General features: G+C 37.3%; 1 protein-coding gene across 6 annotated transcripts in view; it reads left to right on the top strand.

The window, feature by feature from the left end:
* FBXL4 (F-box and leucine rich repeat protein 4) overlaps nucleotides 1-25,546 on the top strand; it is a 64,324-nt gene extending 38,778 nt beyond the window's left edge. For 5 of the 6 annotated variants that reach the window (XM_013992716.2, XM_013992715.2, XM_005659322.3 and 2 more), the window contains exons 6-9: nucleotides 3,152-3,365; nucleotides 17,878-17,949; nucleotides 22,031-22,343; nucleotides 24,977-25,546. In XM_013992716.2, coding sequence (XP_013848170.1) covers nucleotides 3,152-3,365; nucleotides 17,878-17,949; nucleotides 22,031-22,343; nucleotides 24,977-25,140 — 763 coding nt within the window. In that variant the 3' untranslated portion in view covers nucleotides 25,141-25,546. 6 annotated transcript variants of the gene reach the window in all.

Raw genomic sequence — 26,132 nt, 5'->3', positions numbered from 1 at the left:
CTAAACTATTCCAAGTCTAATCCCAAAGAGAATTGTAGAAGAAAATGTTTTGCCAAATAAGACCTTTGAGAGATAAGACTAAAGATTTTGAGTTAATATGCTCATTTAACTTTTGTAATCTGCAAATAATTTTAAAAGTATCAAATCAAAATATGATACTCTACTTCTCTTATACCCCTCACTCATTTCTAGATTGCTAGCTTATGGATAAAAACTACCCATAACTACTATGTATATTCAAAGTAAGATAAAAATATTAATTTTGTCATATTTCTTAGAATTGGTTTGACACACTTAAGGGAAAAATACTCTTGGGTCCATAGAATTTAGTCTCTTCCAAAAGAGGCAAAATTTAAATTCTTCAAACGAATTTTCGTTATTGGAAGATTTATTCAACAAACTCATCAAATATTTTTATTTTTGTCTTTTTAGGGCTGCATCTGTGGCATATGGAGATTCCCAGACTAGGGGTCAAATAGGAACTGTAGCAGCTGGCCTACACCACAGCCACAGCAATGCCAGATCCAAGAAGAGTCTGTGACCTACACCACAGCTCACGGCAATGCCGGATCCTTCACCCACTGAGCGGGGCCAGGGATCGAACCTGCATCCTCGTGGATACTAGTAGGGTATGTTACCACTGGCCGAGCCACAATGGGGACTCCTCACCAAATGTTTTTTACATGCCTGACAAGTAGCATGTACTTAGTTTTTACATGGTAAGAACAAGGTGTACCAAAAATCCATTTCACTTGCTGAAGGACTTGATGCAGGTTATAAAACTCAACATAAACAAATCTGTATATTAGATGAGCTTGATTTTAGTCCAGTATGTAGATTGTATGTCATAATTTAGTACACGTTGCCTCCCCTTGAAATAGATCCAGAGTCTGAAGATTGAGCATCCCATCCAATGCGACCACCCGGATCTCTTCCCTGAATATCGTTGTGCTGTCCTCATGGTCCCCCTACCTTCCGCCCTGTGCCCCTTCAGTCTGTGCTCTGCACAGAAACCAGAGTGACTCTGTTATAACACAAGCAGATGGGGCCCTGCCTCAGTTCAAGACCCTCTGATGACTGAGAAGCCCATTTCCTTCAAAATGAAAGCTGGGGCCTTTATAGGACACACACTGTATGACCTGCTCCTGACCTTCTCTGCTCTGCTCATTGCCCTCTCACTTTGTGTCTCCCTGGAGTTCCAGTCTCTAGGTGTTGTCCTGTCTGGGAGCCCCTGCCCCAGGGCTTTTCCCTCTGCCTGGAGGGCCGCTTCTCTAGGTAACTTGCTTTGCTCAGCTCCTTGATTCCTCTGGGTCTTGACTCACCTTCTCAGTGAAGCCTCTCTCAACACCCTGTCTACCCTTGACACTTCCTGCTGCTCTTCCCTGCTTTTATTTCCTCCTTGGCACTTTTCACTCTCTAATAATACTATTATTTTTCCTTATTGAATGTATTTGTTCATCCTCTCCCTCTCCGACCAAGGCGTGAATAAGCTCCATGTGAGCAGGGACCTTGCTCACTGCTAACTCCCCAGTGCCTGGAGTAATGCCTGGGTCAAAGTAGGAGCTCAGTAAAAATTTATTGAATGAATGAATGAATGTGCTTGATGCAAACTGCAGTCTAGCTACTACAGCTGGCAAAGGACACATTAGTGAGACAGGTTGGAGGAAATCAAGGACAGGGAGGAGTTGGAGGAGTGTCAGAGAATTCGACGGAGGAGGAGGGTGGTTGTGTGAAATGTGACTCTAGTACAAGGACTGAAAAGAAAGGCCTTTGCATTTGGCATTTAAAAGGAAAGGGTGAATTTGGAGAACGCAAAACACATATTGCAATGGATTAAGAATAAATGGATGTTTAAGTGTAAATAAGATGTGTAGGGTACTGAGTTAACTGCAATATTTAAAATAAATATGTAGCAATTTGTTTTTAATTGTGTTTGAATATGAACTGGCCAGGATTTAACTTTTAGTGTACATGGGGTGCTTTCACCTTTGCAGCCTGCTCTCACATTGTTATTGGCTGTTGGAAACCACACAGCACTGTTTTTGAGTAAGTGCTATGACGTGATCCTAATCTGCCTTCTAAGGCTGAGGAAATGCTGAGACTTGAGTAGAGGGCTTTTCCCAGGTCACATGCTAGGAAAGAGTGGAACAGGGCAAAACACCCATCTTTTGACTTCGAAGTCCAGCGTTACTTCTTTTATTTTCATAAGTGATTGATTTAGTCAGTTTTATCTTGCATATGTATTTGTAAACTAATTAAATCATGTAGAAAAAAATGTGGCATAAATAAACTAACAGTATGTGACTGATACTGAGATGGGCAAGAAACTGTCAGGAGACCTGGACAGGAATGTGTGGTGCATTTGTTTAAGGGTTTGCTTTGTTAGATGATCAGGTTTCAGGGATTGTAACAGTCCCAGACTCACCTTTTACTTTTATTATCAGATGATAACTGTGGATGGGACTGTTTTCCCCCATCTGTCCTGTAGTGAAGATAAATATTGTTATTCCTACTCTGATAAGGGATTTTGTGTCCTCCACATTGAAGAGTTTCTGTGTATTTCATGGGAAGCTGAAGTCAAATATCTTGTATTAATTTCAACCTCAGTCTAGGTGCTAAATAGTAATAGTTACAAGAAACATATCATAACAACACAGTTAAACCAATCCGGAAATGTTCTGAGTTGAGAAGAAGCTGGTCTGATTTGTTCCGAGATCATTTATTTGAAGCTGTCACTTTGGTGCCACGTTCAAAGTAAATCATCCATTACTGAGTGTATACTGTTGAGCAGAAAATCTCATCCAAGAGTTTTAGAGTTTTTTTTTGTTTTGTTTCTTGGTTCTGCCAACTCAGATGAGAATTACAGGTAAGTAGAAGAAATACACCCTCTGCTTTCTTAATTTTCCACCTAGCATTAGCTGACTTTTTATGTGAATGCATTTTATCTTCTCAGGATGATTCTTTTTCCCCAGTGGAACAATACCTGTTTCAGCATTCGGTAAATGAGAATTTAAGTGAAACGAGTTTTGTATTTTCCCTAAAAGCAATCCATTCTTCTGAAAGTGTCTGCTTTGAGTTTCTGTAATTCCAAAGTACTTGCAAAAAATATCTTTTAGTTTTACAAAATTGACATGGAACATTGTTTTTACAGGTTTCTGAAGGTCTGTGGATCTGAATTAGTACGCCTTGAATTATCTTGCAGCCATTTCCTTAATGAAACTTGCTTGGAGATTATTTCTGAGATGTGTCCAAATCTACAGGACTTAAATCTCTCATCCTGTGATAAACTACCACCTCAGGCTTTCAACCACATTGCCAAATTATGCGGCCTTAAACGACTCATTCTCTATCGAACAAAAGTAGAGGTAAGATTTACACCTTTGCTAGTGTATTAGCTAACTGAATATTTAGGTGCATATAATTGCTCATAATAACGTGATTTCTGATTTTTAAATAGATTAAGAATATTATGCCATCTGAGCATTCTAAAATCATTAGAGCTGATTCAGTCATTTCAGAATTAGCCTGCTATGTTTTGGGTTTTTTTTTTGTTTTTTTGTTTTTTCCATGTTAAGAAAATGTTATCTTCTGTGCTCTGAAAATTTTTGCAGTGCTGTTTATGTTTCTAGGTGAAGAAACAATCAATGGGCTGAGGTGAGCCAAAAGGAATTAGAGAAAGAGAAAGGAGGAAAGTATGGAGAAAGACATTTGCTTAGAGTAGGAGGAAGCAAAGTGGAATTTATCCAGGACCAGACATGGGTCCTGGATAAAATTCCTAAAACATATTTTAGGAGTCTCATTTTTAAAAATGGAGTCATGTAATATTTATTTATCTCCTTGCTTTATTCACATATCTCTTGGATAGCTTATCAGATTGTCACATATACCACCTGACTCTAACTGTGTAGCTCATGTTTTACCATAATCTACTCAACTGTTTACCAAATGATCAACATTTAGGTGTTTTCAGCTGTTTTTCTTTTACAAAAATCTAGCCATAACATTCTCTTGCACAGTTTTATATGTACCTGCTGTTAATTGCTACAGGACAGAGTTCTGTAGGTGGTACTGCTGGGTCAAAGAGTGCCTGAGCCCCTGTAGGAATACCCACTTACTGCGCTATGCTTATTTCCTCTGCTCCAGTCATGTTGGCCTTCTTTCTATTCATTGATCATTCTGATCTGGTCCCAGCTCATGACTTTTTCTCTTCTGCCTGTCTGGGCTATCCTTGCAGCTCATTACATGGCTGCCTTCTTGTCAGCTCAGTGTCCAACTTTATATATATATATTTTTTTTCAGAGATGTCTTATTAGACATTGATAACAGGTAGACCCCCCCCCCACTTCTAGTTTGTTCTGTCATATCACCCAGTGCATTTTCTTTTGAGCGACTCATCACTCCAAAATTATCTTATTTGTTTTCTTGCTATTATCTGTCACCTTACCCTGGAATATGTTTCATGAAGGTAGGAGCCTTGTCTTTTTTGTGACCATGTTCCTGGTATCTAGTAGAGAACTTAGTAAAGATTGAGCGTTCAGTAAATATTTAAATAAATGAATAAGATCACCACATTACTTTTCCAAAATGGTGTACCAGTTGCTTCCTCACCTGTCTTAATGTGTCCTTGGGCAAGTATTCAGCCTCTCATTATTTCTGTTTCCTCATATCTAAAATGTAGATAATAAAAATACAGATCTCATAGAGTCATTGTGAGAATTCATTACATGTAAGTCACTTAGAGGGTGCCTAACACTTAGTAAACTCTCAATAAATATTAGCTGCTAATAACAGTAGTAATAATATTATTATAGCAGTTTTGTAATGTGTTTTATCATGTGGTAGGGAAAGTCACCTATTTTTTTAAACTTAAAAAATCCTTGTGTGTTATTCTTCCAGATATATTTTTCAGTGCCTTTTTATATTTCATTTTGCTCTTTAATAAGGCTTCTTATCTGTTCATGCAGGTCTTGTTTTACATCCAAGAGCATGTTACCGTTTTCTTTACTTACGTTTTATATCTTTCTGGTTAACTTTATCCCTAGTATTTTATAATCTCAGGTACTATTTTCTTCTATTTAATTTTAATATGTTATTGTTAGTATAAAGGAAAATTAGTTCTTTTTATATTTATCTTGTATCTGCTCACTGTATTGAATGTTTATAGTTGATCTAATAACTTTACTTATGTCTTTTGGGCTTTCTAATGATACAGTTATATAAAATCTGGAAATTAATATACTATTTCTTTTCCAGTATTTAAAATGTTGCTACATTAAGTAGAACTTCATAAATAATGTAGAATAATAGAGTCACAATAGGTATACTAGTCATTTTTAATATAGAGGGAATGTTTTTAATGTTTAATTTTAAAAACTATTTATATGACAAATATTTGCATGCCTGTTATATGTTGGCACTGTTCTAGGCTCTGGGACTTCATTATTGAACTAAACAGACAACTCCTTATGTAACTTACTAACTTTATATGTTACTTGATTTTCTTTCTGGTGTGTAGTCTTTATCATTCTCATTTGATTAAGAATATTTTATTTAAAAATGTGTATTATAGGAGTTCCCATCGTAGCACAGTGGTTAACGAATCCGACTAGGAACCATGAGGTTGCGGTTCGATCCCGGCCTTGCTCAGTGGGTTAAGGATCTACGTTGCCATGAGCTGTGGTGTAGGTTGCAGACACGGCTCGGATCCCGAGTTAACTGTGGCTCTGGCGTAGGCCAGTGTCTACAGCTCCGATTAGGCCCCTAGCCTGGAAACCTCCATATGCCACAGGAAGTGGCCCTAGAAAAGGCAAAAAAAAAAAAAAAAAAAAAAGACCCCCCCCCCAAAATGTGTATTGTAGTTAAAGTTTCTTAAGCCTTCATTATCATACTGATCTTTTTTCTTCTCTTATTTCTTAATATAATGACTTATGTTGAGCAGGCTTTATGTTCCTGGAGTAATTACTGTATGTTTTAACTTACTATATAGCAAGGTTAATTTATAATACTTTGGAGCCAAAATGCCTGGATTTGGATTCTAGCTGTATCATTTACTAATTATGTTACCTTGAGGAAGTTTCTTGACCCCCTGTGCGTCAGCTCTCCCTTCTATAAAGTGGAGGTAATGATAGTATGCCTTTCAGAGAGTTATTGTGAGGATCAACTGATTTAACATATGTAAAGTGTCTACACAGTACCTGTTCATAGTGATATTCTTTAAGGGTTTACACTTAACACTTTTTACATCTGCTTTCTTAAATGAAATTGAGCTGTGTTTTCCCCTTTCATGCCATTTTATCAGATTGGGGCTAGGATTATGACATCCTAGCAAAATGATTTGTGAAGTATACATCTTTTTCTTTGATCTGAAATAGCTTTAATAAGTGAGAATTATCTATTAGATAGAACTTATCTATAAGACCATATCTATAAGTCTTTTTATTGGTAGCTCAGAGTAGGTATCTTTTTCTTGACATAGTTTTTTTTTAACTAATCTGTGTAAGCCTGAATATAGTATTCCTGATTTGGGGCAAAATGTTTAGCTAGAGTTTAACCAGTGACCTATTTTGTTGAAAAGAAGACTTTGATTCTAGTTCTGGCCCTACCAGTGACTAGTGTAGTGATCTAGGTTAACCCACATAGTCTCTCACATTCCCAGATTCTTTATTTGTAAAATGAGAAGACTGTTGGCACTGAATGCCTGTTTAAAGATAGTGTTGGCCCATGTCTTTATTGGTTTGTGGTGAAATGACTCAGCATTTATATGGGTATAACATTGTTAGCTAGCTTTTCTTAAATAGACCTGTCCATTCTGAAATTATGCCATACCTGCTTTTTACTGGTGTATTTAATATTTTATAGTCCTGTGTGCTAATAGGTCTGATATCCTCTAAGCAAGATAATACCTCATTTAAAATTTTTCTGATTCAAGTTAACTTTAAGAAGAAAGTAGCATAGATAATTATTAAGTGAAGCTTCAGGAAGAAAAATAGGATAAAAACCAAGAAATTATATAAACTTGCTAGGCATCTTACATCTGTGATTTTTTTTATAAAAATATTTCCCAAGTGATGCTTTTGAAATGTTATAAATTAATATGATTAGCATGTCATGGAATCATTAAATAGTGCACAGTTTTCTTCAGTTTACCTCAAGAAATTGATAGAATGTGACTATATATTTTAAAAAAGTGATTAATAGGGACTGAGAAAATTTCGTATCTCAAGAGCAGAGACCTCTATGTGTACAAGTCTAAATAGCATCAGCTTACCTTCCCTCAGTTACTTAAACATAGATCCAAAATCATTGTATGATTACATTAAGTAAAATTTGGTTTTTACTATATGTTAACTACTATTAAAATTTGTTTTTATTAGTTCATCTGCTAAAATTCCATAAAATCATTTATAAATTTATGTTACACAATTTTTGTGACATTTAGTACATAGAAAAATTATAACATTGATTTTCATTGATTTACAGTTGACTTACAATAAAATTTTAAAAAATATATCATTTTAGTAAAATAAATGCCAAAATTCAAAATTGAGACAAACCTACCTAGGCATTCATAGCTTCCCAACCCTGTGTTCAGTTCTCTCTGCCTGTCTTTTATCACTTCTGTTATCTTGTTATTCTTGGGATCTGCATTAGACTTCCACATGGGCACTAAGTAACTCAGAGAATAAAGGGAAAAGACAACACAATCAACTGGTCTCTTTTAAAACAAACAGAAGCCACAGCACTGGTATTGGTATCCATCTGTAAGCACCTCCCTTGTAACATAAGCAAAGCATTCTCTCACCCCATTTTCCCTTTCATACATGCACCCTTTCAGTCCCGCACTCAATGATGTTGGCAGATGAGAGAAAATAGAGTGAGGAGACAAGATTTGGAGGATTGGCTTGTCTCTGAACCTTCTACATACTCATTGGCAGAATATTCAGATGTTATAAAGTGTTTTGAAATGAAAGAACAGCTGTTGATTTCAGATGCCTCTGTTTGCTCTAAGAAAATGTATGGGGAGAAGAAGAACTTCCTGGGAAAGGGGTTGTTGTTGTTGTTGTCTAAAGGAATACAGATTATCCAGTGGTACTTTTACCCTTCTTCTCCTAAGTGGTGCACAATTATAAAATAAATAAAAGTTGGTAATATAAAATATTAACTGTATTATAGCATATTATCTTCAGAGAGGTCAGATTTATGATGTAGTTAAATTATATCTTATGTACCTATGTAATTTACATTAATAAACAAAATGTGTGTATGCCATTTTAATAAGACTTGAAAGCAAATCTGTATAAATAGTGAATAAAGCTTTGGAGGATATTGGAGACCTGAGTTTTAGTCCCAAAGTTTGAGAAAACTTACTGATGTATTCTGGTTGCTATCCTAGACATTTTGCATATTATTTAATCCTTTACACTAGTCCAGTGAGAGTAGGTGTTAGTTATTCTTTTCATCTCTATTTGCAAGATTCTTATTATATATGATAAATACTCATGGCAGGTACTTCTTCAGCCATACATGGTGATGTATTTTCATAAGAGAAGGGCTGTGGAAATTTAACTTATTAAGTACACTTTTAAACACTTAAAAGGAATAACCTTTTATTTTGAAATAACTTTAGACTTACAGAAAAGTTGCATAAAAAGTAGATTCCCCTACTGTATGTATGTATTTTTTTTTTCCTGCACCATTTGAAAGTAGATAGAAGATACAATTCTCCTTTACTCCTAAAGTGGCATATATCTACAACTTCTTCTTAAATATTTGTGCCACGGGCTAAATTGTGTTTCCCCCAAATTCATGTGTCGAAGTCCTGACCCCAGTGCCTCATAATGTGATAGTCTTTGGAGATAAGGTCTTTGAAGATGTAATTAAAATTGAATGAGGTAATTAGAGTGGGGCCAAATCCAATATGAATGGTGTCCTTATGAGAAGAGGAGATTAGGACACAGAAACACACAGAGGGAAGACCATATGAAAATACTGGAAGAAGATGGCCAATTTCAAGCCAAGAGGAGAGGCCTTACAAAAAATGAACCCTGCTGACACCTTGATCTCAGAATTCTAGCCTCCAGAGTTGTGAAAAAATAAATTTCTCTTGTTTAAGCAACCTCGTCAATGGCACTTTGTCATGACAGTTCTAGCAAACTTATGCAACTTCTAAAGGATGGCCTAGGATAACTTTTTAACATATTGCATAAAAAAGTGACTTTAAGAGAAGTCTTCCACATTGTCTAAAACAATCTGGATTGTGTTGGAAGTTTGAGGCTGTTTACCTTTTCTTTGTTTGGGAAAAAAATATCAAGAATGGGGGGTGAGATGGGGCATGTTAGGTAGCTCAGTAAGAATGTCATTCTGTTGCTTAGCAGCAGACAGAAAACCAGGAGTGTTTTTTAAAAGTTGGAGTTATAAATGGAACACCTGCATCCAGTTTTGATTGCCTCACTTCAAGAATGATAGAGCATAAATTGAAAGAATCTGAAGAAGTGAAAAAACTGATTATAGGTATTGTAGGGGACTAGTATATGACAGTAATCCGTAAGTATGGTTCAGCAACTGTTTACTTGGCCTACTAGGCTGAGACGACAGTTTCAAGGATCCCACTGCCTTCATCTTCATGAACTAGGAGACAGCAAAAGTCTTTGGTCTTTACTTCTGTTGGATACCAACAACTCTCCTCCTGTTTTCTTTTTTTCTGTGCCAGTTTCTTCAGCAGAGTGGATGCATCAGTAAAAAGGCATAATACCCCCCTTCCCCGTCTGTTGATGCAAGCACCTGGGCTTTCCTACAAAAGATACATAAACTGTCTTTTAAAAATAGTATGATTTGATTGAGTGCCATGAATGCACTTTCTGAAACATAGATAATAGTGTTTTCCTGATTGCATTCTTAATTTAAAGAACACATTCTTGTATATTGTTAAGTAGAAGCATGGGTGGCTTTTGTTTTAGTAGAGCCAGTGCAGCTAACAGACTCCAGGAGAGGGATGGCCTCTCACCAGAGCCAGTGCTGAGTACTAAGTTCAAGAGGAGGACTTGAAGTAGCGAGAACCTGCTTTGGTCACCTAAATTGACTAATGCAGGCTGTTGTTAGCTGTCACCTGAAATTCAGACCCATTGCAGACAGATTCATTTAGCTAGATAACATATAAAACAAAAGGCATTAATAATTACTTTGTTCTTAAATAGAATCAAGAATCAAGATTTGAATAACTTTTAGTATATTATTATATACTGAAACTAACAAACTTTGGGGTTTTTTGGTCTTTTTAAGGCTGCACCCACGGTATATGGAAGTTCCCAGGCTAGGGGGTTGAATCGGAGCTGTAGCCTTCAGCCTACGCCACAGCCACAGCAAGACCAGATCTGAGCCACTTTTGCAACCTACACCACAGCTTGGCAATGCTGGATCCTTAACCCACTGAGAGGGGCCAGGGATTGAACCTGACTCCTCATGGATGCTAGTTGGGTTTGTTACCTCTAGGCCACAACAGGAACTCTGAAACTAACAAACATTTAAATGTCTTTAATGTATGTCTTCACGTAAGAATATGTCTCTACTTGTTTTCTGTCTTGAATAGCTTTGTAAAAGTTCCAGTGGGAATACGAGGATTACGGTGGGATTGAGTGTGTGAGATCTGCAGGATAGGCTGTGGTTTATTCACAGTTGAGAAGCCTCTTAGGTACTATCATCCACATTCATGACAGTGACCAGCATGCCAAGTATAAGAAGTCTACCTGGAAAAGACACATTCTTTAGAGACAGCTGATTAACACATGCTCTTGATGTTGGCATATCATAAAGGAAACCAAATTATAGTAATAGGACCTGTTTGGTGAGTTTAGAATGAAAACAGGGAGTGTTAGTTATGTGACTTAAGTGCTTAAATGCCATCAGCACAAAACAGATTGATACCGTCATTATAACAGGAAGGAAAGATGTGGTTTTTTTAACATTTCAAAAAAATTTTTTAGTGTTTAAAAATTTTTTTATCGAAGTATAGTTGACTTACAATGTGTTAGTTTCAGGTACACAGCAAAGTGATTTAGTATATGTGTGTGTGTTTGTGTGTGTGTATGTATATATATATATATATTCTTTTCCAGATTCTTTTCCCCTATAGATTACTATAAGATATTAAGTATATTTCCCTGTGCTACACAATAGGTTTTTGTTGGTTATCAATTTTATATATAATAGTGTGGAGAAGTGGGAGAAGCTAGCCTTTGGATCAGTGCACCCTCTTCAGCTGAGCATCATTTAGATGAACAATGTCAACTAACATATGCTTCAGACTCTTCTTATATGCTCTTTTGACAGTCCATCCCTTATGCCTCTGATCAACAATTCTTTCTTTTATAGAGGTAATAAGGTTACAGTCAAGTCCAGCTGGAGTGCAAATTGCCGTGACTTTCTGGCTGCAGATCTCTGCCATCATCCATCATGGGTTGATATGGAAATTGATCAGTTTAGTCATCTGTTAGCAAAGATATATTCAACTGTATTATTATAGAAGAGATCCACTACAATGGTAAAAATAGGTTTTGAAATGAGACTACAGGGCAAGGAAAGTGTGTGTGACTTAGGTTTTGTTCTTTCACATACATGGCTTTTTGGAATTTAACACTTTATTTGAACCTTATACTGAAATTTCAGAGTCTGTAGTTTAGGATAGGTCTACAGTTGGGGTTAGAGAACTTTCCTTTTTTTCCTCAAAGGCATGTATAAGGGCTTTATTAATTTATGTCAATTTTAATCTTGAACATTCTCGTTTTAGAGAAAAAGTCTAACTTTTCTACCTCAGTGCTGACATTCAAGTTTAAGCTATAAAAGACAATATTATTTTCAGGTTGTGATTATGTATCAGTATATAAATTATACCGTATTGTATATTTAATATGTATAAAAGAGAACAATTTATAGTAGATGGTTCATACTAAATATTTATAAAGTAATTAAACTTAAGTATTCTGGAATGATAATTATTTATTTCTAAATATAGTTTCAGGTACTTTTGATAGTTCTTCAAATATTTCAGCTTCTATATATCCCTTCCCCAAATATGTTGAGATTGGAACACTAGAAATTCATACATATATGTGTATCTTAAATTGCAATAATTGAGTGATTGTGTCCTTAAGATTTCTTTGGTGGTATTTGTTATGTAAATTTATTTCTTTTTTGCTTTTTTTTAAGGGCCATACCCATGGCATATGGAAGTTCCCAGGCTAGGGGTTGAATTGGAGCTGTAGCTACTGGCCTATGCCACAGCCACAGCAATGCCAGATCCAAGCCTTGTCTGTGACCTACACCACAGCTCAGGACAACACCAGATTCTTAACCCACTGAGCCAGGCTAGGGATTGAACGCACATCCTCATGAATACTAGTTGTGTTTGTTTCTGCTTAGCCACAAGGAGAACTCCTGTTATATGAATTTATAAACTTTCAGTTAGTGAATATACTTTTATAAAATCCCATCTCATTACTTGAGATACAGCTCTGATGTGTTTGAAATATATCTTCAGTGAAAGTACACTTGTGATCTGGTCATGTCACCAACCTCTATATTTTAGCTAGTGTATGCCTGTGTTGTATAAACTTGTGATATGTTTCTTTAATACATGTTCTAGGAATCATGTTTTAGAGTAGAAAGTACTGATTTAGCATCCTACCTTCCTATACCAAGAGTGTCACAAGTAAGGATTGTATTCTTTATTAAAGATGAGCAACAATTTTTAACTGAAAAAATTTTAATTGTAAAAATTATTAACTAGTTATAATAACTGTGAGCCTATATTCATGTGAAGTAGTGAACACAATATTGCATAGTGGCTCATTTAAGGTCTCATTATATTATAAAATGTACATGGTATGCATAAATATAGCTCTACTAAGATGTACATCTGAACTGTCTAAAACATACGTGAGTATAATAAACAGTTATTTTAGTAAGTATTTTTGCTTAGCAGTTTAGAAGTCTGGAGGATAGAAGGTTATAAACTTTATGGTTAGCATCTCTTAAAAACTATCAATGAAAATTTGCATTCCTGCCTTCTTTTACCTCAATAAATTTCCTTATAACCAATAGAGGCAATAATAATTCTCTGTAACTTATAGTTATCCATTGGATTTTGAAGTTGCTAAACAGGGCTAGTAGGTAGATTTTATGTGGAATGCAAAAGGATTCTTTCTTTATGAACGTAAATCTTACTACCAGATAGCAGCATTCACCTAGAGAATGTTTTGATAATTCTGTAGAAGAAATTAATATGGATCCAGTCACTTCTTAGTGACTCCCTTTCCACAGTGATTTAAATATGTTTGGCCTTTTTTTAAAAATGGCAAACTCTTTTAAAAATGAATCTGCTGCCTTGCATTATTAAAGCTGCTAACCATTTAAATTGTATTGTAATTTTATAGAACTATTCTTGTCCTTCTCTTGAGTTTTACAGAACTAAGCAGCAGAATTTGTCAACTTGGGGACCTAAAAGATATATTAAGTCTTGAATGAGAGGTTCATAAAATTGTTCAGTTTTAATTTCCAAATGCCTTTTTTGTAGTATGCTTAATATAGCTCTAGTCCATCTATTTGTGTGTATAAGTGCTGCAGGTACTCATTAAGGTAAAATTGTTTTAAGCTGGATGGGCCAACTGTCTGTGAAAGACTGGATAGTAAATATTTTAGGCCTTGCAGGCCTTATGGTCCTTCATAACTACTCAGCCCTGCTTCTGTAGAGTGAAAACAGCTGTAGACAAAACATAAATGAATAAGTGTGCCAAATGATCCAATAAAACTTTATTTATAGAAACAGCCCATGAGCCGAATTTGGCCCATGGACAGTATTTTATCACCTCTTGCTCTAAATCATTGATTCTGTGTTCTCTCTAAAATCAGGTCGTTTTATGTCTGGAAGTGAAAAGTCGGTTTCTCCTTTTGGCTTTAGTATCAATAGTAGTACTTTAACTCTGAATACTAATAGCATAGATAAAGAAGAATCTCAAGGTATTCTAGGAGGAAATGGGATAACTGGATTTGGAGAGATTGTAAGCAGATCTACGCATGTGTGCTCTAAACCTGGGTACCCCACAGTCTCTGGCTTATCTGAACTCTGCTGGAGAGAAAGTCAGGAAACTGTTAACTTGTGCTTGCTCACATCAGTGCTACCTGTCAATCCCTTTATTTATTTCTGTTTGACTCCTTGTTACATTCCTCACAGCATCTCTTCCAAGGTCATTCTTGTCCCCTCATATCTTGGTCTCACATCTCTTATTTAGCAAAGATGCATGATATCATTCAGCATCAATCTCTTATGTTCTACATTAGTTCCTTTTTTGAGGTAGGAATGAAGAATAATAATTCCCTCTACTATACATTACTTTTAAATTCTCAATTGAATGTGCAGACTGTGTAAGTTATTGTAAAATATTTGCCTGAATAAGTATAATAGGCCATGGATTCCTCTTCTATGACTTGAAATTCCTCCAGAATACATCGACCTTTACACAGATGTTTTCTATATATGTATAATTATGAGAATGTTAATTCAAAAATGAGTTAAGTCTGTCTTAAAGTTACAGTCTTTAAAATAGGAAGCAATAGATATGGCTCCTCTAAGGAACAGTCCAGACAGGTTATTGTGGTGCTCTTGACAAGTATTTTTTTGTCTTATTCTTGTATTTTATTTTATTTTATTTTATTGGAGTATAGTTGATTTCCAGTGTTGTATTAGTTACTCTTATTTTTAACTATAAGAACTTATTCAACAGGGAGTTCATCTCAAACTGCATCAAGAGAATCTTACTCTCCCGGAATGGGGGTAGTTGCTTCGACCGTGTTAGATGGCTATCCCAGTAACCCCAGGGGTTGGGTGGAAATCTTAGAAAATGGAGGGATTTGGACTGGGGTAGTTATGTCAAAAAGTATATAGGAGAAAATTGACAGAATACTGTAAACCAGCTATAATGGAAGAAAATAAAAATCACTATATAAAAAAAATAAAATAAAAATGAGAAAAAAAAAAAAAGTATATAGTGACCTGGACTGGCTGCACCTCATGGTCAGAACTGAGCCAAGCCTCCTCCTGGTTCAGCAATATCCCCAGGACCACTGCACCTTCAGTAGAAGCCCTAGTTCTGGATGGGAGAAATCTGCAGGACCCTCAGGGAAGAATAGAAGAGTGAGGTCAAGGGAATAGAAGGTCAAAGAAATACATGAACACATCTTTTTATTTTTTTATTTTTAGTTTTATTTTTTTTGTCTTTTTGCTATTTCTTGGGCCGCTCCCGCGGCATATGGAGGTTCCCAGGCTAGGGGTCTAATCGGAGCTGTAGCTGCCAGCCTATGCCAAAGCCACAGCAATGCGGGATCCAAGCCGCGTCTGCGACCTACACCACAGCTCATGGCAACGCCGGATCATTAACCCACTGAGCAAGGGCAGGGACCGAACCCGCAACGTCATGGTTCCTAGTCGGATTCGTTAACCACTGCGCCACGACGGGAACTCCGAACACATCTTTTTAAATAGAACAAGAATTGATGGAACATGGATAGGCTAAAACAGCAAAAACAATTGTTGTGAAAAAGAACTGATTGGAAATCCAGGAAATAAACATATGAAAAATCTTCAACCTCACTAGCAATCATACTAATGCAGATTACACCATTCCATACTCATCAGATAGGCAGACATTTGAACGACTGTACTGAAAAGACTATCCTATCCATTGATAAAGAAGTGGGGACCCAACACTTAGACTGCTGGTGGTAGGATCAGTTGATACAAGCACTCAGTAGAGCTATTTTGCAAAATCCAATAAAATGGAAGCCTACCTAAACACCTGGAAATTCCTTCTTCTGGTCTATTCTTCTATAAATGTACACAGAACTATGTATGAGACTGTTTATTATAGCGTTCTTTGTTATGGTAAACTTTTAAACCAAATATTCATCAAATGAGAGTGTACATTGCAATATATTTGTGTAATGGATTAATACACAGCAATTAAAGAGTCAGGGAACTAAAGCTGTATCAATGTGGACGGATCCCTCACAACCACGGTTGAGGGAGATGCAGAAGTAGATGTCCACTATAATCCCATTTATATAAAAACCATGTCGAACAATATATGCTACTTAGAGATCCATGATGTGTAATAAAATTATAAAATTTTGAAGCATGTTTTTAAACACTGAGTCATGATGAAGGTCACCTCTGAGAATGTATGTGAATGGATGGAGGACCACACAAATAGAGCAGGATAAGCCAAGAAGGGCAAAATGTTAAGATTTGATAAATCTGAATTGTGACTACAGAGATATTCATTATCTTGGATTCTGTACTTATCTGAGTATTTGAGACTCTTCATTTTAAGTAATTTAAAAGTAAATTACCAAACAAGTTCCATGAATCATGAATGAAGTGTGTGTGTGTGTGTGTGTGTGTGTGTGTGTGTGTATTATTTTAACTTAAAATTTCTTATCCACAAAAATATATGGGATCCTCTCTAAAAATTCTCTAATATGTCCTGGATCTTGCTCTGGTGAAATCTTATAAAACAACCTTGTTACAAGATCTGGTATTTTGATAAAAACAAACCTAGTGCCATTTTCCCACCAGCAAGTTAAAGTAGCAAAGTGTTAGAAAGTATCTGAAAATTAACTTTTCTTTGTAAAGTTCTTCTGATGTCGACATTCTGAGAGCTACATGGCATTGTCTTGTAAGTGTTATAAGTTGCATTGAAACTTAAACATAAAATCAATATTAACTTTTTTAGGCTTAAATTTTTAAAAATACACAACAGTGAAACAGTTAGCCTTAAACTTAATATCACTCTAGGACTTACTATTTTACTTTGCTTCAAATAAATGTTTTGTATTGTCATTGGCATATTCTTCACCTCCTCCACAATTGATATTTTTCCATTTCTGAACACTTGGAACAGATTAAAGAGGTTGTATAACATCATGTTAATTTTGTTAGATATGATTTATTTAGCTCAAAGGTTTAGAAAGAAATTTTGCCACATGTTTGAGTTGCATTTGTTTTTTAATTCATAAAAGAAAAACTAGAAATCTGAAAGTTTTGCCTTTTGTTTTTAAATTTTTCATGGCGGGCATGTCATCAAGGGAAGTTATGCCTGTTTAGAGCTCTTTCAGGAACCATGATTATGTAGCAGTCCAGCACACCTTTGGGTTTCTTTAGTGGTGAGACCGTTTTCATTGCACAGGATGGATGGGCTTAAATGGCAGGAACATGACTAGAAAGTGTCCATTATGTTTGTTTCACTCAGCATGTTGCCTTTGACAGGTGCTCAATGGTTGTTGGGATCCTTGTCAGCAAAGAGAATCCTTTGACATTAAAGTCACCAGCTCAGTCCTGATTTGGGGTAGCTATTGGCAGTTCCATCAGGCTGCAGCTGATCGGGGAATGTCAGAGCTGCCGCCGTGCTACAGTGTCACCAGCCCTCTGTGGGGTTTTTTTTTTCTTTTTCTTTTTCTTTTTTTCCTTTTTTTTTGGAGGGAGGGATTGTTTAGCCTGTCCTGTTCAGTCTTCACCAGACTTTCAAACTGCTTAGCTTTGGGAAATGAGCTGAGAGGTCATGGGGAATACAGGTATCTTTGAGGGCATGCAAAATCATACACCAAGTGACGACCTACATGGAGACGAGTAATGATTACCTTGACTCCAAGCCAATCAATGGTGGGAGCACCCGGGGACTCATTAAATGGCATTTGTGGTGTCTCTAACCTCGGTTTTGAGCTCTGTTTCAGGAGAAGCAGTGACAGCCTTTAATGTCTAATTGACCTCTTCTCTTCGTTTTGCTTTCTTTCGCTTTCCTTATTTGCCTCTGATGTGGTTCCTGATGGCAGCAAACAGGCCTGCTCAGCATTTTGAACTTCTGCTCAGAGCTTCAGCACCTCAGTTTGGGTAGTTGTGTCATGGTAAGTATTTGAAAATTCTTTATACTCAATTGCTGGTTCTCTTTTTCTTCCGAGGGGTGAATTTTATCCTGACCTATCCCACACCCAGCCCATACCCAACCACAGCTTTTCAGATTTATGGTTAACTACTGTGTATCCTGCTTTCCAACATTTTTCTTAAATTGAGAAGTTTTTCTTTGCAACAAATAACTGCTTATCAGAACATGGACATTATTTATCTGTGAAAACAAGGAAAGAATAGTACATGGAAAGAGTTTGGTTCTGCCTCAAACCAGACGTTCTCTCAGACAGGCTATTTTCCTTTCTGGGCTTCTTTACAAAATAATATATCAATCATAACCAAATACCAGTAGTTCAGTTAAGTTTTCCACAATGCTAAATTTAGTTTTTGAGTTCTGAGATGATTTTTTAGAAATGATGATAGTAGATTGGCTTATTTTGTTTGTTTTACTGTCCTTACTGGATAAGATAAAAAGATGGACAGACATCCTATGTTGGGACTGAAATTTTTTTGAAATGTTACTGATTGATGAAATCCAAAAGCTTAGGGACTCTTGGAATAAATAATCTTTCAAGTCCTTTCAGATTTAAGTTTATAATTTTCTGTCATTGAAGGAGCTCATGGGATAAATTAAATGTTTTTCAGCTAAATTACATGATTTATAAATAACACTGAGACTCAAAGGAGGGACGACAGAACTCTTGGGGTGTGTGTGTGTGTGTGTGTGCATGTACATGCATGTGTGTGTGCATGTGTATTCAGCATGCAAGCACACTCACAGGAACTGCATCTCCCTATAGAATTGCCCATAGAGCAGTCCTTTCCTCTGCACTCCCTTACCCCCTTCCACCCACAAGCAAATTCAGAAGACCCTAAACCATTCCAATTTTGCATCCACGCATTAGGAAGACCTAATGGACGCAAGGTCAGAGAAGTTTGTTAGGCTCCGGCCCATCCCTGTCTCTGGAAAAAATCTCGGAAACCCACTAACTCAGCATGAGGTTTTCCTTACTTCTGGTCAACTTTTTAACCTTAGTGAGCCATTTCCTGGGCTTCTGATGGGTCCTTCTAGTGGCTCTTCCAGATGGGCTCAGTGACATTCCATGGCTCTTTCCGTGACAACACTCCAGCCAGTTACTACCACTTGAGTCTTTGCTTATTGCCAATTTGCCGCCTTTAGGTTGGTGAGGACCCTCTTTTAACTTTGACTAGGGGTACCTTATTCTGCCCGCTAATTGCCTTTGCCTAAACTAGAGCAGCATCCTCTAGAAAAGGAGGCCTTAGGTCACAGACACTTTCCAAATGGGATTATTATGCTTATAATTGGAGTTAGGTGTAGTTGCATTTTCCAGAGTTGTCCTATGGAACATTAGTCCTAAAAGATATTCAATGTAAAAAGATGTGTGTTGTTGGGGGGAAGTAATGGGAGTAGGAATTCTGGGTCAAAATTAGAACACGATGCTCCTGTATCCTCCTCCTGGAGTTTTTAATGGTATGTCCTGCCATAAAGAAACTGTTTGCCTTTGATTAAACCAGTGTTTTCCAACTTTGCCTGACTATTGAATCCATTTTTCCATATTACATCTATTAATACATATTATGGGAACAATAGGCTATTTTTAAATTAAAGTATGTAGTTACTAATATTGTTAGCATTGATATCTGCTTGCCAGGAAATGAGGTTTTAAGGACTTGACATTTGAAGTTCAGAAATGCTGCTCACATTGCTGATACTACTACTAATGTGATGAATGAAACATTTTGTACTTGTCGTAGAAATACTATTCTTACTTCACAGCAAACCTGGGTTTACCTGTACAGTAATGCACACAGCTCTTGCTTGACACTTTAGTACCATGTTTATTTCAGTTTCCTTCCTGTTAGTTGAGCAAAAGCCAGGATAATTCATTTGATATTTTATTTTTGACTATCAAAATAACATCAATCAGAATCATGGGTTTTGGAAAGTTTAAAACATTGCTTCTTTCTAAAGATGTTAACTGATTGCACTAAGTCTCGAAGCTACAGTTCTCTGTTGTTTGGGTCCACTCACTCTCCCCAAAGCCATTTCTCATGGTCTTCTGTGTGATTCTGTCAGCCATAGTTTCTGAAGAACCTTAGAAATCATCACCATTATATCTCATCCATCAGCTCTTTGGTGCTGACTCAAAATATAGCCCCTATTCTGTCCCCTTCTCAACTCCACTGCTGTACCTGAATCCCAGCCCCAGCACCTCTCCTCTAAGCTAGGGCAGGCCTCTTCACTGGGCTTCCTCTTCTGTCCTTACCCACCCCAGACCATCCTCCAGACCGAAGCCAGAGCAGGTTTTGTTTTAATGTAAATCATATTTGTTTCAGATCCTCCATTGATCTTCTTACTATTTTAATTAAAAATCCAAAGTCCTTCACGGCCTGATGGCCTGGCCTCTGCTAGCTCCCTGGCAAAGGCCAGGCCTCTCCCTCACTCCCTTTGGGCCATACCCATCTTATTTCTGTTCCTTGAATGTGCCAAGTTCATTCCCAGAGCTCCTAGCAACCACCACTCCTTCCCTTGCTTCCTGACCCTGATCACTCTAACATCGCCCTCTTTTATTGTATTCACTTACCAGTCTCTGAATTTATTTTGCTCATTTGTCTGTATTTATTTGTCTATCTTTCCAAGAAATGTGTGAACACAATCGTGTTTTTTTTGTTTTTGTTTTTGTTTTTTTGGTTTACTGCTGTTCCTAGTATCTGGAGTATTGCTGGCACATCATAGATGAAAATATGAATAAACAAATGAACAAAAGGAAATAATCATTGAAAATGTTTGCTGTTTTGTTTCCTTTTGACTTCCAGTGATAATTTTGATCCCTGATTATAACAAAATCAAATGAAACTCTTCAAATAATCTAACAATTTATTTATCTATTTATTATTTTTATTTTTTGCTTTTTAGGGCCACACCTGCGACACATGGAGGTTCCCAGGCTAGGGATCTAATTGGAGCTACAGCTGCCGGCCTACACCACAGCCACAGCAACATCAGATCTGAGCTGCATCTGCAACCTACACCACAGCTCACAGCAACACCGAATCCTTAACCCACTGAGCGAGGTCAGGGATTGAACCTGCACCCTCATGGTTCCTAGTTGGATTCGTTTCCACTGCACCACGAAGGAAACTCCCCAGAGAATCTATTTAAAGAAACATTATTAAAGCATACAAAGCCCATGAACTGAAATGTCCAATCCTTGATTCGTAGAAACCTATCCTGTGATCATGAAGTAAATCATTGGACACCTCCAATAATTGACAACTAATGTATCACAGTCTAATAGTTGTGTGTTGTCTATCCCGTCCCCAAAGCCTCCTCTAACTCAAAACTTGTATCCATATTAGTACCATCATCATATTCACTTGCTCTCTGAGAGCCTAGCAGAGCACATAGCTTTATCAGGGAGATCTTACCTATCAGAACAGCAACAGCACGGTCAAAATGGGAGGCACACAACAACAATACATAATCCTCAGATTCTCAGATTCTTTACGAGAGACTAAGGATTTCAGACTGCTTTGGGACTTAATTCATTAACTTCTTCTATCTGGAGTTCTGTTCAATGGATTTTTTTTTTTTTTTTGTCTTTTTGCCATTTCTTGGGCCGCTCCCGCGGCATATGGAGATTCCCAGGCTAGGGGTCTAAACGGAGCTGTAGCCACCAGCCTACACCAGAGCCACAGCAACGCGTGATCCGAGCCACGTCTGCAACCTGCACCACAGCTCACGGCAACGCCGGATCGTCAACCCACTGAGCAAGGGCAGGGACCACACCCGCAACCTCATGGTTCCTGGTCGGATTCGTTAACCACTGCGCCACGACGGGAACTCCACAATGGATTTTTAAGTCAGTGATTATGTTCACTGTTTGATGAAACAATGGCAGATCTGTGAGATGAGTGGGCAGGACTATATTAATGACAACGTGGGTGTGTTTACATGGAAGCAAACAACAAGGGGTGACTAAGAATGTTTTAACATGCTCAGAAAAGTTTGCTTTTCTGAGCCTAAAACGGAAAAGATTGAAATTATGTGACTTCCAGATTGAAGACTACGATGTGATAGCCAGCGTGATAGGAGCCAAATGTAAAAAACTCCGCACTCTGGATCTGTGGAGATGTAAGAATATCACCGAGAATGGGATTGCAGAGCTGGCTTCTGGGTGTCCGCTTCTGGAAGAACTTGACCTTGGTTGGTGCCCCACTCTGCAGAGCAGCACTGGGTGCTTTGCCAAACTGGCCCGCCAGCTTCCGAACTTGCAGAAACTCTTCCTAACAGCTAACAGGTCTGTGTGTGACACAGACATTGAAGAACTGGCATGTAATTGTACCAGATTACGCCAACTGGACATACTAGGTAAGGATACAATATATACATTTGTTTTAAAGCCTTGACCTAAAATCTAGTCTCAGACTCTTCACAGAGGAAGAAACTGGCTGAAAGAGGTCAAGTAATTTGCTCAGGGCTCACGACTAGTAAGGAATCTGGATTTGAACAAAGAGTCTGTGCTTCTAACCACTATGCTGTATTTTCTTTATCCTTATTGTTGTCTTTTTATTTCTTTTCATCCTTTACTGTGAGAATCCTTAATTTTTTTTAAGGGATTCTCAGTGAAACCAAGCTGAGAATCATTATTTTATTTGTCATTTTGTGATTAGCACATATGAATGTTAAGTGGTATATTTTATTCATACTAAAAATATTTACTGATCAACAAAACTGAGCAAGATACATTCCCTACTTTTAGGGAGTTGATAACCAGCAAGGAGTAAAATAAGCATATAAATAACTGTAATGCAAACCAGAAGCAAGTCCATTTTGATGGGGTGCAAAGAAAAGAGAATATACATGATCAGAGAAATAAGGAAAAGCTTGATCAAAAAGGCTAATAGATATTTCACAGATATCCTTGAAAAGTGAACAGGAAATTGGGGGAGGAGGGATTTTAGGTAAAATGAGTAGTATGAAACAAAAGCATAGGACTTAAGCACAGAATATCTTCAGAGAACAGCAATCTAATTTGATTTAGAATGTTGGTATAATGAAGTTATCATGGGGAGTTTTGAACACCAGGATGGGCTCACCAAATTAAACAAGGAAGAGCTTTTCCTGGATTTTAGTTTGGGGTATGAGTAATGTATTTAGAGCTGCATTTTTAAAAAATACTTAACCTGGAGTAGTAGTTGAATTGGAGAAGGAAGAGATTAAAAACCAGATAATCGAACTGGCAGTAATCCAGCTAATGAGGGTCTAAACCAGGGTGATGGTATTAAGAAATTAACCACCATCCCTTCATTCTTTCATTCCTTACACACTTACTGAGCACATACTGTGTCTGGCATTGTTTTAAACAGTAGAGATATGTCAGTGAATAAGATCGGTATGACCATGTCCTAAAGGAGCAAGCTGACTGAAACCAGAATTATGTCCTCCGTGGCCAAAAAAACAACAGCACGAGTGCCCTGAGAGCACAGAACATGGGACCTACGCCTCATTAAATGTTCAGTCTCTGACTTCCTTCCTTGGCATTCTCCGAGGCTTTAGGAACTCCTAATTATCGGGAAGCTCAGATTCTAATGACCAAGACTGGCAAATAGAAAACAGTCACAGCCCTAGATGAAAAACGCCACGGAGGCTTGTGGCTTAGGTGAGGTTCTCTGATCTTATATAACAGAAACCCACTCAAGATAATGTGGGGCCTAAGAAAAAGACAGTGATAATGAAGATACAGGTGTCCCTCTCAGATCCCTTGGCTAGAAGCTGGCTATAGTCAGACCTCAGAAGGGACTAGAAAACCCTCAGAAGACAAGGAAACTTTTCTTTTTCCTTCCTTTTCCTACCCCTCACTCTCAGGACCTGTCCCAGACCCCCCACCCTCTGAGGCTCTACTCTCACAAAGACATTTGTGTCTGCTTCTCCCTTGGTTTTGCTTTGTTCTTTTCTCATCGTGCCAGCCGTCTCTGCTTCCCCTGACCCATTTTTTCATGTCTTTAATTCAAGAGATCATATGGGCACTGGAGGCTTTACTAAATTCCAGTTCTGAATCTCCAGGAGAATCTGTATGGATTTATTGTGGAGCCAGGCCCAACCAGAGTAGCAGTATAGTTATAGCTTCTGGAGCCCATGGCAAGGAAGGGAGAAAGGATTTCTCAGAGAAAAAAATGTATAGACTAACATTTCAGAAACTTTAATCCCCATCCCAGATATGTATTTGTAATATGATTGTGGTTTTTTTTTTTTCCTCTCTAGAAAAAAAGCTGTAGTTCCAACAGTTGACATCTTAGAGCCTAGTGATATTTGGTATTTATTGAGTGCCTGCCATGGATCAGGTGTTTTACATAATTTCCATGATTTATATTCCATCTGAATACCCCATAGTCTCTTCAGATTTAGCATGGGCTAAATAGTACTCAATATCCTTCCAGTAATACCATTTTCTACCTACCACTTACTATAAAACTTATCAAATTGTGTTGTGGTTATTTGCTTTCTACTCTTGTCAACGTATTCCTTAAGGCAGACACATGTCTTACTCATCTTTGCATCTCCAGTGTCTGAAAGAGAAGCTTCTAGGGGGTAGTTGCTCAGTAGTTGCACTGAATGGAGTTAGAGGTTGCATCACTGTAAGTATTGCTGCCTGATCTGACCCATTATTCAGGAAAATGAGATGTGCAGGCAATTTTGAACTGGGGTGAACATAAGTAGGAAACTTTGAAGGAGCTGATCGGTAAGGCTGGGTGATAGGAATGAAAATAGACTGGGTAGAGTATTGACAAAATTCAGGTCCTAGATGCCAACTTGGCTGGGGAATTTTAGTTTGTATTTTTTTAAGAGGACTGTTTCAATATGAAGTCTTTTGTTTTAAGAAATGTTTTTAATATTTAAAAGGCTATTTAAGTGTATTTTAAATAATAAACAATAAAGGGACTTTTTATTGGGACATTATGTGAATGTTTATATAATGTTTTGTTTGTTTTTTTTCCCAACAGGAACAAGAATGGTAAGTCCAGCATCCTTAAGAAAACTCCTGGAATCTTGTAAAGATCTTTCCTTGCTCGATGTGTCCTTCTGTTCCCAGATTGATAATAGAGCTGTGCTAGAACTCAATGTGAGCTTTCCGAAAGTGTTCATAAAAAAGAGCTTTACTCAATGACTTAATAGATGTTCTATAATAAAATTAATGTGCTTTCGTAGGGTTTTGTTTGCGGGTTGGTTTTGTTTTGTTTTTATAATGGTGGGAATGTCTTTGTATCCCATTAAGACATTAGTGGCTTTTAAAGAAAAATATGGAATTGTCCATTAAATCAATGATGTAAGCACATTGTAATCATTGTAATGATGTAAATCACAAAATATTTTAAGCACTTTAAGAATGTGTGAGTAGCTCATATTATTTTTATCTTTTGTTAATCTGTGATATTATGCTTTAGTCAATAATTACATGTTTAATAAAAGTAATATGGAAATATTTTAACTTATTTTGAAAGGAGCACTTTGAGCAATAAAGTATCATGATATTTATGCAAAACATTAAATAAAAGTAATTTTTCACACCTGCATGTATGGATGCCTTATTAATAATAAGCCTCATGGTCTGGCCAGTATTCAATTTGGTATGTACAGAATTGGAAGAGTCAGTTGGAGAATCTTATTTTGCATCTGTTAAAATTTCTTTTTTTTTTTTTGGCCACGCCTGTTACATGTAGATGTTACCGGACCAGGGGTTAAACCTGTGCCACAGCAGTGACCTAAGCTGCTGCAGTGACAATGCCAGATCTGTAACCTACTGCCCACAGGATAACTCCCTAAGATAATTTTTTTTCTAAGTTGATATATTCTTCAACTTGAAAATTTTTGGTTTTTCCACTTATGGTATATTAATTTATTTTACTAGTGGATAATAACAGTATAGAAAAATGGTTCCCATTGTGGTGCAGCGGAAATGAATCTGACTAGTATCCATGAGGATGAAGGTTCCATCCCTGGCCTCACTCAGTGGGTTGTGGATCCAGCGTTGCCATGAGCTGTGGTGAAGATCACAGATGAGGCTCAGATCCCGAGTTGCTATGGTTGTGGCTGTGGCTGGCGTCTGTAGCTCCAATTCGACCCCTAGCCTGGGAACTTCCATGCATGTGTGGCCCTAAA

The sequence above is a fragment of the Sus scrofa genome, chromosome 1 (assembly GCF_000003025.6).
Source record: "Sus scrofa isolate TJ Tabasco breed Duroc chromosome 1, Sscrofa11.1, whole genome shotgun sequence".
NCBI lineage: Eukaryota > Metazoa > Chordata > Mammalia > Artiodactyla > Suidae > Sus > Sus scrofa.
The sequence above is the reverse complement of the archived record's forward strand: the minus strand, read 5'-3'. Positions and strand labels throughout refer to the sequence as shown.